Source organism: Carassius carassius, chromosome 23 (genome assembly GCF_963082965.1).
Source record: "Carassius carassius chromosome 23, fCarCar2.1, whole genome shotgun sequence".
Classification (NCBI taxonomy): domain Eukaryota; kingdom Metazoa; phylum Chordata; class Actinopteri; order Cypriniformes; family Cyprinidae; genus Carassius; species Carassius carassius.
The window spans coordinates 16,205,453-16,220,786 of NC_081777.1; the positions used below are offsets into that span (position 1 = coordinate 16,205,453).

The 15,334-nt window shown below is 38.5% G+C and overlaps 1 protein-coding gene across 13 annotated transcripts in view; it reads right to left on the bottom strand.

Moving 5' to 3' along the window:
- Window positions 1-9,351: 9,351 nt before the first annotated feature.
- LOC132101371 (ryanodine receptor 1-like) overlaps window positions 9,352-15,334 on the bottom strand; it is a 110,599-nt gene continuing 104,616 nt past the window's right edge. For all 13 annotated transcript variants that reach the window (XM_059506284.1, XM_059506283.1, XM_059506280.1 and 10 more), the window contains 8 exons: window positions 14,216-14,276; window positions 13,976-14,122; window positions 13,745-13,879; window positions 13,502-13,658; window positions 13,332-13,396; window positions 12,067-12,167; window positions 11,934-11,985; window positions 9,352-10,280 (listed from right to left, as the gene is read on the bottom strand). In XM_059506284.1, the coding sequence (XP_059362267.1) occupies window positions 10,185-10,280; window positions 11,934-11,985; window positions 12,067-12,167; window positions 13,332-13,396; window positions 13,502-13,658; window positions 13,745-13,879; window positions 13,976-14,122; window positions 14,216-14,276 (814 nt within the window). In that variant the 3' untranslated portion in view covers window positions 9,352-10,184. The remainder of the gene's footprint in view (window positions 10,281-11,933; window positions 11,986-12,066; window positions 12,168-13,331; window positions 13,397-13,501; window positions 13,659-13,744; window positions 13,880-13,975; window positions 14,123-14,215; window positions 14,277-15,334) is intronic.

Genomic DNA, 15,334 nt, shown 5'->3' on the forward strand with positions numbered 1-15,334 from the left:
CTCCAAAACTGTTCAATTAAGTACTGGACTCTGCGCCACCTTTTTGTAGCATACATGTCTTCCTTCAGAAAGTTCCCAGGAGGAGGAAGAACAGTCTTCGACTTCATTAGGATAAGATGGTTTGGTGTTATTGGTTCCAGTGACCTGGGGTCATTTATTCCATCTATAGTTAATGGTCGACTGTTAACGATAGCCATTGCTTCGTAAAACAACATTCTAAGAGAAGAGTCATCAAGTCTGCCGGAGCACTGAGAAAGCGTAGCATTTAGCACATTTCGCACAGTCCTGATTTGGCGTTCCCAGACACCACCAGAGTGACCAGCTGAAGCTGCATTAAAAACAAACTCACACTGATTTTCCACAAGAAACGCCTCCAGTGTCTTTGCGTCACATTCTTTAAGAGCTTCTCGAAGTTCATTTCTAGCTCCCACAAAATTTGTACCACAATCACAATAAAGTTGACGAACAGCTCCCCGGAGGCTTAGGAAACATCTTAGAGCATTAATGAACATATCTGTTGACAAATCTTCCAACATCTCGATATGGACAGCTCGAGAAGAAAGGCAAGTAAAGAGAAGACCATATCTTTTATACTCCTTTCGACCCTTCTTTATGATAAACGGGCCAAAACAGTCCATACCAGTGTAACAGAAAGGGGCAGAGACTTCAATCCGTTCTTTAGGAAGCTCAGCCATTTGCTGCTCTTCTACTGGCCGTCTTAGCTTCCTACATTGTACACATTTGTAAATCAATTTAGATACTGATCTACTGCCACCGATAACCCAAAACCCATTTGCTCTGAGTTCCATGAGTGTTTGATACCTCCCTTGATGACAAATTTTGGCATGGTAATGTGTCAAAATGAGTTTGGTGATGTGGCTGTCTTTCGGCAAGATCACTGGATGCTTGAACTCTTCACTAAGAGACGACTGTTTCAATCTTCCTCCAACTCGAAAAAGACCACTTTTCAAAATAGGATCGAGATGAAAAAGTACACTTGATTTCTGAAGAACCTTCCCTCCTTGAATTGCTCTTATCTCTTGGGGAAAAGCCTGTTGTTGAACGAGCTTGACCAACCTCAGATGCCTTTTCTTGTTCTTCCACAGTCACAATGTTGTTAAGATATTTCTGACTTGAGGCCAGCCTTTTTATTCTAGTAATCACATTAATGAGAGTTCTCCAGGAAGAAAGGTGATTAAATCGTTCAAGAAAGTCAGAACTAACACCACCCTTCGTCACTAATGCTTGAACTAGTCTGACTTCAGGATCTCCCACGAGTAGATTATTTGAGAAATTAGGAGGTGGACACACTTCTTGTTCCCATAAAAATTTGGGTGCTGACATCCAATTTGTTGAAGATATGTCTGAGACAAGAAGACCTCTCGAAACATGATCAGCTGGATTTTCAGATGTATTGACATAATACCACTGATGTGTACTTGTAATTTCCCGGATTAGTTGCACACGATTTGCAACGAACACATGAAACCTTCTGGCTTCATTGTTGACATATGCTAGAACAACCTGCGAATCGGTCCAAAAGAACTCTTGATCAATCTTCAGTTCCAGTTCAGCCTTTAACATAACACTCATTCTGGCTGAAACTACAGCAGCAGACAATTCCAGTCTCGGAATGCTTTTGATCTTTGTGGGTGCAACTCGAGCTTTGGCCATTACAAGACTACAGTGTACTTAGTCTTTGTCATTCTTGAACCCAAGATAGGAACATGCACCGTACCCCAGGTTACTTGCATCAGAGAAATGGTGCAGTTCTGTCCAGACAATTTTACTAAAGGATGGTGGATGATAGCATCTTTGAATGCTGAAATCTTTCAAGTCCTGAAAACTACTTTTCCACTCCTCCCACCGTAGGAATAAGTCGTCAGGAAGAGGATCATCCCATCCAATATTTCTACGGCACAACTCCTGTAAAATGCACTTTCCTTTCAACAGGAAAGGAGCAACAAACCCAATAGGGTCGAACAAGGAAGCAACAATTGACAAAATACCTCGACGTGTTCCAGGCTGGTCTTTCAGTTTGATGTCAAAACTGAAAGTGCCATCTCTCGTAGACCACTGAATGCCAAGAACGTATCCAGTTATTTCAGGAGTCAGGTTAAGAGGTTTATTAGTTATTGCCCACTCTGTGGAATTCACACTCTGAAGAACTTCATTCTCATTTGAATTAAACTTATGGAGGCGTAACCCTCCATGCTTACACAGAGTTTGAGTTTTGACAATCAATTCCTTCGCTTCCTCTATCAATGGAACAGAAGTCAAACCGTCATCAACATAAAAGTTTTTCTTCACGAATGACGAAGCTGTGGGATACTCAGACTTATACTGCTCTGCAAGGTATTTAAGGCCAAAGTTGGCACATCCAGGAGATGAAGCGGCGCCGAAAAGGTGTACAGTCATTCTATATTCTTTGGGTTCTCTTTCCAAATCTCCATTTTCCCACCATAAGAATCTCAAATAGTTTCTATTATCGGGAGGAACATGAAATTGATGGAACATCTTTTCGATATCACATGTCACGGCAACAGCTTCCTTCCTGAACCGGCAAAGTACTCCCACCAGAGAATTTATCAAATCTGGACCAGTGAGAAGGGTGTCATTAAGAGAAATACCACAAAATTTTGCAGAGCAATCAAATACCACCCTCAACTTATCTGGCTTGTGAGGGTGGTAAACACCATGATGGGGTATATACCACACTGTTCCTTCATCAGATGTAACAGGAGCTATCTCTGCATCTCCCTTGCTGAACATTTCTTTCATGAAGGCCTTATAATGATCAAAATACTGTTGATTTGACTTCAACTTCTTCAAGTGCTGCAAACGTACCATAGCAAGCCTCTTGTTATTAGGTAGTGAAGGAGGACTGATGCTCTTGAAAGGAAGGGGCAGTTGAAAATGTCCATCTTCTTTATGTTGGATGTTGTCACTAAGAAGACGTATAAAACGGACATCTTCCTGGGACACATATTTATCCTCATAACCCTTCTCATTGAAGTCTGACTCTAGTACCTTTAAAACATCATTAGCTGATGGAACTGACAATTCTTTCACTGAAACTCGATGAATGAAACTTTGACTTCCTTGTCTGTCCAGTTGGGGATTACAAAGGCCAATGATACTCCAACCCAACTCTGTTTTCTGCGCAAAAGGTTCATTTTCAGTGCCAATAATGACCTCTAAAGGAGCTAATGCTAAAGGACAATCATATCCAATTAACAATCCTATATCACAGCTCTGGAGTGGTGGTAACTCATTGGCAATGTGCCTGAGGTGAGGCCATTGCAACGCAGTCTTTCTCGTTGGAATATAAGCTTTATCCACGGGAATAAAGTCACAAGTATAGGCTTGCTGTACTTTAATACATTTCCCACCTTGGAGTCCTCGAACTTGTAAGCCACTAACCTTGTTACTTGGGGTGACTGTATCTGTGGTCGTCATTGTACCAAGTCTCAGCTTCACTGCTTACTTGGAGCTCATCTAGAAAATCTTTCAAAATAAAAGTCGAATCGCTCTGTGTGTCAAGTAAAGCGTATGTGAGAATCTCATTTTGTGGCTTATCCACTGTTGAAATAAAAACAGGAACAATGCTAGAGGTAGCAGAAGCACGTTGCGTTACTGTATGAGACATAACCTTTTGAACTTCTTGATTAGTTTGCACGTCCGTAGGAGTGAACCCCATTCTTGATACATTCACAGGCCCTTTGATTTTATCTTCATGCAAGCAAGTTGGATGGCGAAAGCTACATGTGCCACAAATATGCCGTCTTTTGCAGTCTTTGGAAATATGCCCCTTTCTCAGACATCCAAAACAGATAGGATTCTCACGAATAAAAGACCTTTTGTCAGCCATGGGCTTTTCTGCAAAAATAGGACATTTAGAGATGCTATGCGTTTCACTCCTACAGACAGAACATGGTGATACCGTCTTGAATTCTGTTCTTGTTGAATCTTTAACTTGAGTTGTGTTGAAAGCTCTGACTCTTTTGGGAAATTTCTCATCTGAAACTTTAGAACTCAGTAGAAGTGGAGAACTGAATGGATTGCAAGCTATTTTGGACTCCTTCTGCAAAAACTCAGCAAATCGTTTAAAACTTGGATAATCACCAGTCATGTCTAACTCTTCAACCACAATTGTGCTCCATTTACGTACAATCCACTCAGGTAATTTCTTGAGTAATTTATGGTTTTCCTCACAGTCGTTCAAAATAGCCAAACCTTTGACATGCGGAATAGCTTCAACACAGCCTTGTAGAAAGTCAGTGAATTCTCTTAAGGAAAGTGGGTCATTTACTCCCACCTTAGGCCATCTCATAAGTTTTTCTCGAAAGGCTCTCTGAACAATGAACGGGTTTCCATACCGCTCTTCAAGGACCTTCCAGGTGCCCTGGTATGCATCGTGAGAATTTCTATAGAAGAAACCTTCCACAGCCTTTCGAGCTTCTCCAGCAAGATAGGTTTTCAAGTAGAACATCTTCTCACTTGCAGGAATTGATTTACGATCAATAAGTGCTGTGAAGGACATTTTCCAATCAATGAACTTCAAAGGATCACCAGTGAAAGTCGTTGGCTCTGGGACAGGTAATCGATTTATGCTTAGAGAGTTCGCTTACACTTGAGCCAAGTTCTCAGGCTCTTGAGTTGTCTTTACCTCTTGAAATACTTGAGGATGGAATGAATCTACCTGAGGATTCAGCTGGGGTTGAGTTCCAGCCGCTCTCCTTCCAGACCACGTTGCATTACCTCTCCCCTCCTCCTCCACTTCAAGATTACTCTCATGATAGTTGTAGGCATTCACTCGAGCTGCGGCTACCTTGACTTCTTTATCTGCTTGTAGCATCTGCAGCTTAGTCCTTTCTTCTTCCAGTCTTCGATGCATCTCTGATTCTTTCTGTTTCACCTCTGCTAGCATTCTTGCTTCATTCAGCTTCCAGTCATTCTCCATCTCAAGTAATCTGGCCTGCTGATTGTGAATTTCTTGCATAGCCTTCACTTGTTCTACTTTGGCTGCGAGTTCAGCTTCTGCGTCGGCTCATTTACTGGAAGCTCTGGAGAAGGTCTCCGATGTTGTTAGGCTTTCTGAGATGATGGTATCAGTGTTTGTGTAACCAAAGACAGATGCATACTCCTCTTTATTTAATGTCTGCCTTACTCTCTCCTTTACAACTTCTTTTTGTTGGATCTGCTCAACAGTTTCTATTCGTTTTCTCACCAAATCAGAAATTTCTGCAGTTAGTGTGGCACAAACATCTACTCTTTTAACAATCTCTGAAGTTGTTGTTTGATTGCGCAATAAGGGAGCATAATGCTGGGTGACTACATCATGTTTAGTTTGAATGTCCTTTAAAATATGTTCAAGCTCTTCATATGTGCAAAAAACTTTCAATTTAGACCTAGTTTCCTTAGCGGTCTGCTTCCAGGAGTCATAAGCTTTATTAAAAGCTTTCTCTTGCTTCTGGGTCTCCTGTTTATGCATCTCTAGGCCTTTCTCTGTACGATTTCTTTTTCGAGAACTTGATCTTGATCTAACCGGTTGCATTTCTTTAGAAATATTTAAATCCTTATCAGGAACTAACTTTTGACTTGCTTGCGCTGCCATTTGCTCAACTGTGTCTTCCATTTTGTCTGTCTACAAACTTGAGAGCAATGCATTACTCATATCAGACATCTATAATTTAGACACTCAAATAATCAGCAATGGTAATAAGTCAATTTATATATGCAACACGATCACGAATTCTTTGACATTCAACATTTTACACGTGCTTGTGACATATAGGCTACCATAAATATAAAACCCAGCATTTACCTGTGGCAGTCAATAACTTATATAAAGAAGACTGAAATCAATAACTTCAACATCATAGTCAATATTTCACAACTCATTCAACTTCATATCTTGAACGTCAATTCTCTATAAAATTCAAAACATTTTTAAACATCTAAAGTGTCTTTAATTGTAAAGATTTCAACTCACACAGTCCAGAAACTTGTATTTGCAGTCTTACTTCATGTAACGTTCTTTTACTGAAAGTTTACCTTTTCATCTGTAACAGTAACGTTGATATACGATCACCATCCAAACGTTCATGAATGAGCCACGCTCCAACTGACTGTGTAATTTTACAATCCTGATGAGGTATCCGTCTCGGACTGACGTAACGTGATTCAATCAGCGCTTTAGATGCAAAGTCCAGTGTCCCACTCACGCGATGAAACAACAGCAACACGATGAAACCTCATGTGTAGCAGCGAGTTTTACTGTAGCGGCCCTTCAGCTCGTAGAAAAGAAACAGAGTTTTTGACGGGTGCCTTCGATTTATTTTAAGATGCAATAAACTTCATTGCTGAAGTGATCGTTGTCTTAATTCCTTGTTGCAAATGTTTTCCATGCATCACAACACTGTGTTTACACATTTACTTCATAGCACCATTACAATTGTATCACAGCATGGTGGCACCGTAAAACTACGAAGAAAACAAAAAACAATAGATAAATAAAGCAAAATAAACTCAAAAACAAACAAACATTCACTACACATTTAACATTGTTCAAATTAAACAACACATGACACCAAAGAAATACATGAAAAACAAACTAACATACCTCGCTCTGCTTGCCAAAGGGATACTAAAGCTTAAACCATTTTTCTCAAGCTTGTTAGCTCAAGAACAAACGTGAAAATACTCTTGCTTTGTTTCCTCTCCCTTATATACACAATAAGGGTATTTCGCCATCTAGTGGTAACGCCAAGCAAAACAAAATTAAAGGGGAAGGCCATTACAACCTCTTTAAACCTTCCACAGTGAAAGAAGATCTGAAAACCAAACTGAAGACTGAGGTGGGGGTGGAGGGCAGTATCAGGACTTGACCACGCAGATTTACATGAAACCTGAAAAGCAGAACCAGGAGCAAAACCAAAAAAACAAAAAGATATTCTGAACACACAAATGAATCACTAAAACACCTGCTGAATCACTGGACTATGAATGGTTTATAACCCATCTAGTATCAGCAATGCCTTGCCCTTTCCTGATATACAGACAGCAAACAAGCACCAACATGTACGGCCGTGGTGTTTGATGCATGTGTTGTTTCAGGAGCTCTTTGGGAAGGCTCGAGTAAGGGTGGTCCAAATCATCATTATTTTTGATCCTTGTATTGTTATGTCAGTCAGTTATATAACTGTTTTAATACTATTATGCAGTTATAATGCTCCACACACCTTAAAGTTTGTGAAAATAGAATTGTTTATATGCTGAGGATGTGGTTAGGATCACCTAGCATCACTGAATAATGATATTCATATGATATTAAAAGACTTCAGTTTAGTGTATTTTGGTATAATAGTTTGTTTACGAAATATCATGTCACATGACAGAGAATAATGTTGTATCAAATATCATCCTGACTGTGATCAATTGGAGAGATTTTTCTTTTTATTCAGCAGTTCAGTAAACATGATGTTAACAGTGATTAACCAACATTTTATGTACACTGTCCCCAATAACTTTGTTTTTCCAACAAAGACACGGAAGAATTATTTACAGTGACTCCGAGCAACAAACCGTGGTGTGTTGGGGCTCATTAAATTAGAATGTTTAGATGAATCGACTAAATGAACAATTCAATGTCTCAGGCATAAAGACAGTGACTTGATTTGTTCCTGAATGAATCAGTATGTTTGGATGAATCACTTGAGTAAATGATTGATATAAACACGACCACTTTATTTATTTCTTGAATGAATCAGTTTGGCGGTTGAGTAAATTAAAGACTCACTCCTAAACAGTGTCAGGATTCTGGACTGTTCCGAGTCGTGTTTTGCCAGTTTCTGTTCCTGTGTTTCCTTATTTGGTCCTTCCTGTTTCCATTAGGTTCCCCAATTAGTCATTATTTGTTTCCAGCTGTGTTTAGTTAATTATCCTCATTTCCCTGTGTACTTAAGTCCTAGTCTGTCTCTGTTGGGTCTACTTCTCATGTACGTGTTTCCTGCTGTTCCCATTGTTGGATGTACCCTATGTTTCCTGGATTAAAGTTTTATTTGTTCCTTGTCTCCATTGTTCATTGCCATCACAGAATGTGACACACAGTCACTTGCTAAATAACCACATGCTAGTATACTACTAATACTACTACTATTGCTGTTATACGAAGTTGGAAAATTAAGAGTAGTATGCTATTATATTATTCTGAATTCCACTTATTTAGTTCCAGTGCGTTCAACACAAATCGGTTGAGTGAATTATTCAATTTAGAAACAGACGCTGGATTTGTTTCTGAACATATCAGTGTGTTTGAATGAACTATCAACTGTTGTAATGATACTACTAAACAAAACCATGTACTGTACTTCTATAAAATGCCTGTAGAATTTCATATTAACAACGAACACACATGTTTTACACGGTACAATTACTGAAGACATGTATTAGATAGTAAATGTTATTGCACACTGAGTGAAATTTGAGCACTTTTAAAAATATATATACAACTTCAAGTTGTGTCTGCCTCTGAAACTTTTGTCCATCATAAAAAATTTGCATCAGGTTTGATTTTCTGCATTTTCGCATCCGTAGGAAGCATTTTGATAGGAAAGGAAAGGATGACGAATGCAAAAAAAATGAATACTCAGTGTGCAAGGTCCTTAAGGCTTATAAGAACCTACAGACACAAATCCAGTACGAAAGACAGACAACAGTACTCTTAAATTATTGGAACTGTTTAATGTGCACTGAAACACAGGATTCAGCTTGATGCACAGTCAGATCCAGAGAAGTTGATTCTTCCATCTCTGAGCTCTCAGAGCAAAACACACCAAAAGACCTCAACACACACTCTTAATGTGCTGTCATAGCATGTCAGCAGAACGTACAAGGTGGAACATGCACATGTGAGTTTATTTCAGTCGCTTGGAGATGTCTGATGCGCAAATATCAGAGACCTACGACTACACACCATTTCGCCAAAAAGAATAAAAATCTAACAGGCAAAAACACGTCGTCTTTGTTATCTCTACGTTAACTTAATCTACCTCACATTCCTTTTCCACTTTTCTACTAAATTCTGACCTATATTCCCCTCCAAAAAAGGTACATAATAAATACTCACTTGTGACACATTGAGTTCAGAGTATCTTAATTATTTAGAGCTCCAACAAAAATATATCATCTATGTATTTAAGTGGATAAATGAAGTTGCAGTCTTGCTATCTGAATGAGACAGCTTAGTTCACGTCAAGGTCTTAAATGACAGTATAGCAACATAAATAATACCGTGCATATAGTCATGATAGTACTTCTTTCTCATAATCAGAGTAAAAGGACATAGTCTTGTAAATCTAGAGAGGATGTTTTTAATAAAACGAATGACCCTCTCCACCTCTTTATATTTGTAATAAAGCATTGTGTAGCAGGACTCCATGTAAGTATGTGCTTGGCATGGATACAGCGTCCCATTATAAGACTATAGAGTGCAAAACAGGAGTTAAAACTTCTCATTTGTAATTCTCTGAAACTTAAAACCGAGGAGGGAGAGAAGTATTGGGGTTGTAATACTTACATTCTCACATTCGCTTGATGGGCCAGGGGAAAAGCCTGGCTTGATATTTGCCGAAATGCTTAATGAGTGATGCTACCACTCATATGGCTATATTTCTGTGGTATACACGAATATATAAACATAAACAAGGCTTTATTTATATAATCCTAAAATTAAAAGATCTAGACAGCTACTCTACACATATAAAGATCGCTAGAGATTATCAATAAAATCATACTTAAATCCTCACTGTACAGTTAAGATTCAACATTAGGCACTGAGAATTTTTAGATTGATAGTGACAGACAAAACATAGAGGAAAGGAAGGCTTTGTTTAGGGGTGTTTGTTCATTTTGGCTTGATGTGATTTAAATGGTCTTTGTAGTGTGTATATACAGTTTAAAAAACTTTATTTTGAAGGTCTTTTTCTCTCTTGTTTAGTCAAACTGGGAAATCTAAGGTTTTAAGTATTATGAGTGGGTCTGTGTGGTCTGTGTGATGTGTTGGCTACAGTCGGTCATTTATCCCTTGTTCCCTTCTTTTGACTATTTGTAATAATTCCCTCTTTGACCGTCATTCCTGAAATGATACTTGCACACAAACACACACTTTCAAGGTTGTAGAATTAGCCAAGTTGATCTTCATATTGCTTCCTGAAACAGTCCCCAGCTGGGAAGAAGTCCCAGCATCGCTCCTGGTACATTTTCCATACATAGGACTCCTAGAAAGGGAGAAAAATCAAATGAATACACTGCATTTTAATACAATTCAGCAACTTCCTGTTAATCAAACCATGAAAAAAAAAGTAATGTGCTATCTCCGTTGTGTTGTGGCATGTTTCCATTGTGTTGTGCTAATTTCGTCATGTTGTGGCATGTTTCCATTGTGTTGTGCTAATTTCGTCATGTTGTGGCATGTTTTTGTTGTGTTGTGCTAATTTCGTTGTGTTTCCGTTGTATTGTGCTATATTCGTTGTGTTTCCGTTGTATTGTGCTAATTTCATTGTGTTGTGGCATGTTTCCGTTGTGTTCTGCTAATTTTGTTCTGTTGTGGCATGTTTCCATTGTGTTGTGCTAATTTCGTCATGTTGTGGCATGTTTTTGTTGTGTTGTGCTAATTTAGTCATGTTGTGGCATGTTTTTGTTGTGTTGTGCTAATTTCGTTGTGTTTCCGTTGTATTGTGCTATATTCGTTGTGTTTCCGTTGTATTGTGCTAATTTCATTGTCTTGTGGCATGTTTCCGTTGTGTTCTGCTAATTTTGTTCTGTTGTGGCATGTTTCCATTGTGTTGTGCTAATTTCGTCATGTTGTGGCATGTTTTTGTTGTGTTGTGCTAATTTAGTCATGTTGTGGCATGTTTTTGTTGTGTTGTGCTAATTTCGTTGTGTTTCCGTTGTATTGTGCTATATTCGTTGTGTTTCCGTTGTATTGTGCTAATTTCATTGTGTTGTGGCATGTTTCCGTTGTGTTCTGCTAATTTTGTTCTGTTGTGGCATGTTTCCATTGTGTTGTGCTAATTTCATTGTGTTGTGGCATGTTTCCGTTGTGTTGTGCTAATTTTGTTCTGTTGTGGCATGTTTCCATTGTGTTGTGCTAATTTCATTGTGTTGTGGCATGTTTCCGTTGTGTTCTGCTAATTTTGTTCTGTTGTGGCATGTTTCCATTGTGTTGTGCTAATTTCATTGTGTTGTGGCATGTTTCCGTTGTGTTCTGCTAATTTTGTTCTGTTGTGGCATGTTTCCATTGTGTTGTGCTAATTTCATTGTGTTGTGGCATGTTTCCGTTGTGTTCTGCTAATTTTGTTCTGTTGTGGCATGTTTCCATTGTGTTGTGCTAATTTTATTGTATTGTGATATGTTTCCATTGTGTTGTGCTAATTTCATTATGTTGTGGCATGTTTCTATTGTGTTGTGCTAATTTCGTTGTGTTGTGGCATGTTTATAAATGCTGTTCTTTTAAACTTCCTGTTAATCAAACAATGAAAAAATTCACGTCAATCATGGTTTCAACAAAAACATGAAGAAGCACAATTGTTTTCAACACTGATAATAATAAGAAAGATTTCTTGAGCACCAAATTAGCATATTTCTGAAGGAATGTGTGACACTGAAGACTGAAGCAATGAATTTATTTAGCTTTACCATCACAGGAATAAATTAGATTAAAAAAAATATTAAAATGGAACTGCTTCTCAACATTACTGCATTTTTATCAAATAAATGCAGCCATGGTAAGCCTAAAATATCTTATCCACCCAAACTTTTAAATGGTAGTGTATATATTTATAATGTCTACCATCTAAGATGCAAAGTTTTTTATTTGTATGTTTCAGAAAGACAGTTTTGGACAGTGCTAAGAATGAAACAACACTGACCTGTCCTGTGTGCTCCGTTTCATCTTTATTGATTAAATACATCAGGAAGAACCTGCATGGCAGAAAAAACATAGTCTCAAAATAAGGAATCAAATATTAGCTTTTGTTGTTTCTGAACAAACAAAACACTTACATGTAGTTGGCTAAATTGTGCTCCTCCAGCGTATGCGTCTCGAAGCCATGTGGAGTCGAGTCAAAGTAGTCGCTTCCAATTCCACAAATGAAACACTTAGTCTTTGAAAAAAACAAACAAACAAACAAACGAAAAAAGATCTTAATTTAAAAACCACAATCCATAATGCAAGACACCTACATATTTCATTCTCAGCAGTTGCCACAAGGGGTGCTATGGTACACATTAGCAAAAACCTTCTGAAGTCAAGTATTTTTTTTCCTTTAACATCAACTACTGTCATTGCGGAGCAAACAGTTTGAATAGAATCTCACTGAGAAAGCTAGTTATAGTTAATCTTAGCATCAGAACATGCCTACTTTCTTACTATACCATAGCCGAAAAACAGTATGCGAAATGAATAGTATGTTTGCAATTGTAGTATTCATAAAACAATAGACGAAGATGACCCACTACTTTTGCAGAGATTCTGAAGTGTGCAACCATTGGTCACTTTACTATGACATGAGGCCACAGGAGAGAATTTGTGGATGATAAGTGATAACATGGTGAATTTAGTACATCCGTTTATACATTACACACATTCAAACTATACTGAATGTACCTTTAACAAATGCAAAGTTCTTTCCTTATGAAATGTAGTACCCATATTTAGACAGCATGCGATTTCAGATGCACCAGATATGTTTATAGCAAGTTACCTGAGCTTGCAGCTAGCTATAGTTTGCATGGCTGAATAGGTTTAATTAAATAGCATTTTTCTGATTTTTCCGGCCACAGAGTACAGTGGCTCAGAAAAGCACAACACAAGAAAATCTCCACAACACAACACTTAGGTCAAATTTTGTTGTGTTGTGCAAGTTCCGTTGTGTTGTGGCATGTTTACGTTCTGTTGTGCTAATTTCATTGTGTTTAGGCATGTTTTCATTGTGTAGTGGAGATTTTTTTTGTATTGTACACTACTGGGCCACCATAACAAAGTGACCATTTAGCAACTAGACTACACATAATCCACTAATCGTAGTTTGTATTGTTTCTAATGTGGATTATTTGCAGATTATTTTTAATCTTTTTAAACTCTCATTATAATGACACCCATTCACTGCAAAGGATCCATCATTTCCAAGAGCTAGATGCTAAATTTCTCCAAATCTGTTCTGATAAAGAAACAAACTCATCTACATCTTGAATGGCCTGAGAGTGAGTCAATTTCCAGCAAATTGTCAATTGCAGGTTAACTATTCCTTTATGTAATAAAAAAGTACCTCCATGTCCTCTCGGACCTGCTCCTGCTGATCTCTCAGCTCACCAAAGGCATCAATGATCAGACCTGCACACAACACAAACAGCATTTCATAATGTTATGACCAAACATTACATCAACAAAGTGGTAAATAGTCCACAGTGTCTGAATTTCTCTAGAAACGTTCCTCACCTTGAATGATGGCCAGCAGGATGACAATGACAAAAAAGAAGAAGGTGATGTCAAAGACCACACGGTAAAGTTCATACTCGTCTCCGGCTGGATCCTCGATCTCGTCTCCTATACCACCACCAGCTCGCACACCCACGTACATGTGGAACAGATAACACTGAGAGAGAAGACATGATCACTGTCAGGCATGAAATGATAAAGTGTATTTGAACCAAATGTAGTTATGTGTGGAGGAACACTAACAGTCATCATGTCGTCACACTTCATATCCGGTTCGTCTTCATCCTCGCTCATGTTGTAGAACTTTCGGAAGAAATTGAAGGCCACCACTGTGTAGAGGTAGACCACCACAGCCAGCAGACCCACCGTCATCAGCAGCTGAACCACAGTCATCAATCATCAAGATTAAAATTTACATTTGGAAGAGATTTTTATCAAATCTCAGTCAGATATGACGTTATCTGAGAGCTGTACCTGTTTGCCATTGTGAGTTACAGAGGACAGGATGGTGCGCAGGGTTTTGACGCCCATAGCGATGTCCAGCAGATGACAGGCGAAGAAAAAGTTGTTGAAGTGGCCAAGCACTGACATGACCAGATACCAAACCAGATACAGGAACGTCTAAGAGCAAAATAGAATCCAAATAAATTATCATTTCTATAAATATCCTCATCTAACAACTTAGGAAAAAGTGTTGTCTTAACTGAAACTCACATTATCAGTGAATACCACTCCAAATTTCCAGATTTGGTATTTGATGTCAATAGATGTAAACCTGTGGAATGATTCAAATTTATAATGAGAAACAGAATCTCCATCCTATTATTACATCATGTTTAAGAGCAGTGATGTCTGAAGTTCACACAAATCACTCTTATGAAGCAAGAAAATGAGCTTGACCAGAATAGTTCAATTGCCAAACAAATGACTATTTTGAGCCACTTTTTATTGATTTTAAAACAAAGAGTAGTACAGCTCCCAATCTATTTTTAATTAGCTTTTGTGAACTGTAATTGTAGTGAATAATACATTTAGTTTAAAACTGTCTTTCTTCTTTCATTTGGCTTCTATATTTCACTTTCCAAATATTCCCACTTCAAAAGTCATTAGTGGAACAGTTTAAAGGGTTACGCCACCCCAAAATGAAATTTGTGTCCTTAATTCACCTACCCCTTTGTCATTCCAAACTCGTAAATGCTTTGTTCATTTTCGGAACACAAATTAAGCAATGTAATTAACACAATCAATGCCCAGCCCATGACGGGTAAGGCCACAGAAGATCCGCCATGGCCTCCCGAGTCTCCTGATCCACCATGGCCTCCCGAGTCTCCTGATCCTTTATGGTTCCCTGAACTGTCTACTCTGCCATGGCGTCCTGATCCGCTCCCCTCCCCTCCCCTCCCCATTGGATTTGTTATAATGCGGAATGTGCGTCCGGGCGATCTGTCACATGTCATGTCTTATTTGTTTCAGTCCACTTAACCCCTGTTTTCCTGGGTTTTTGCTGTTAAATGTCTTCTAGTTCCTGTATATGCCCGTTGTTTGCATTCCATATTTGATGAATTATCCTGCATCTCCTCACTCCTTCCCGATTGTAACGTGACAATCAGGGGTTCAACTGTAATACAGTTGAACCCCTGATGTCACATTGGTTATTTTATTGATCTCCTTGTTACGTTTCTGGACCTTGATCGTGTTAATTGCATTGCTGTCTATGAGAAGGTCAGAGAGCTATCAGAATGCATCACAAATATCTTAATTTGTGTTCTAAATAAAAACTAAGCTTTTACGGGTTTGGAACAACATGGAGGTAAGTGATTAATGACAAAATTT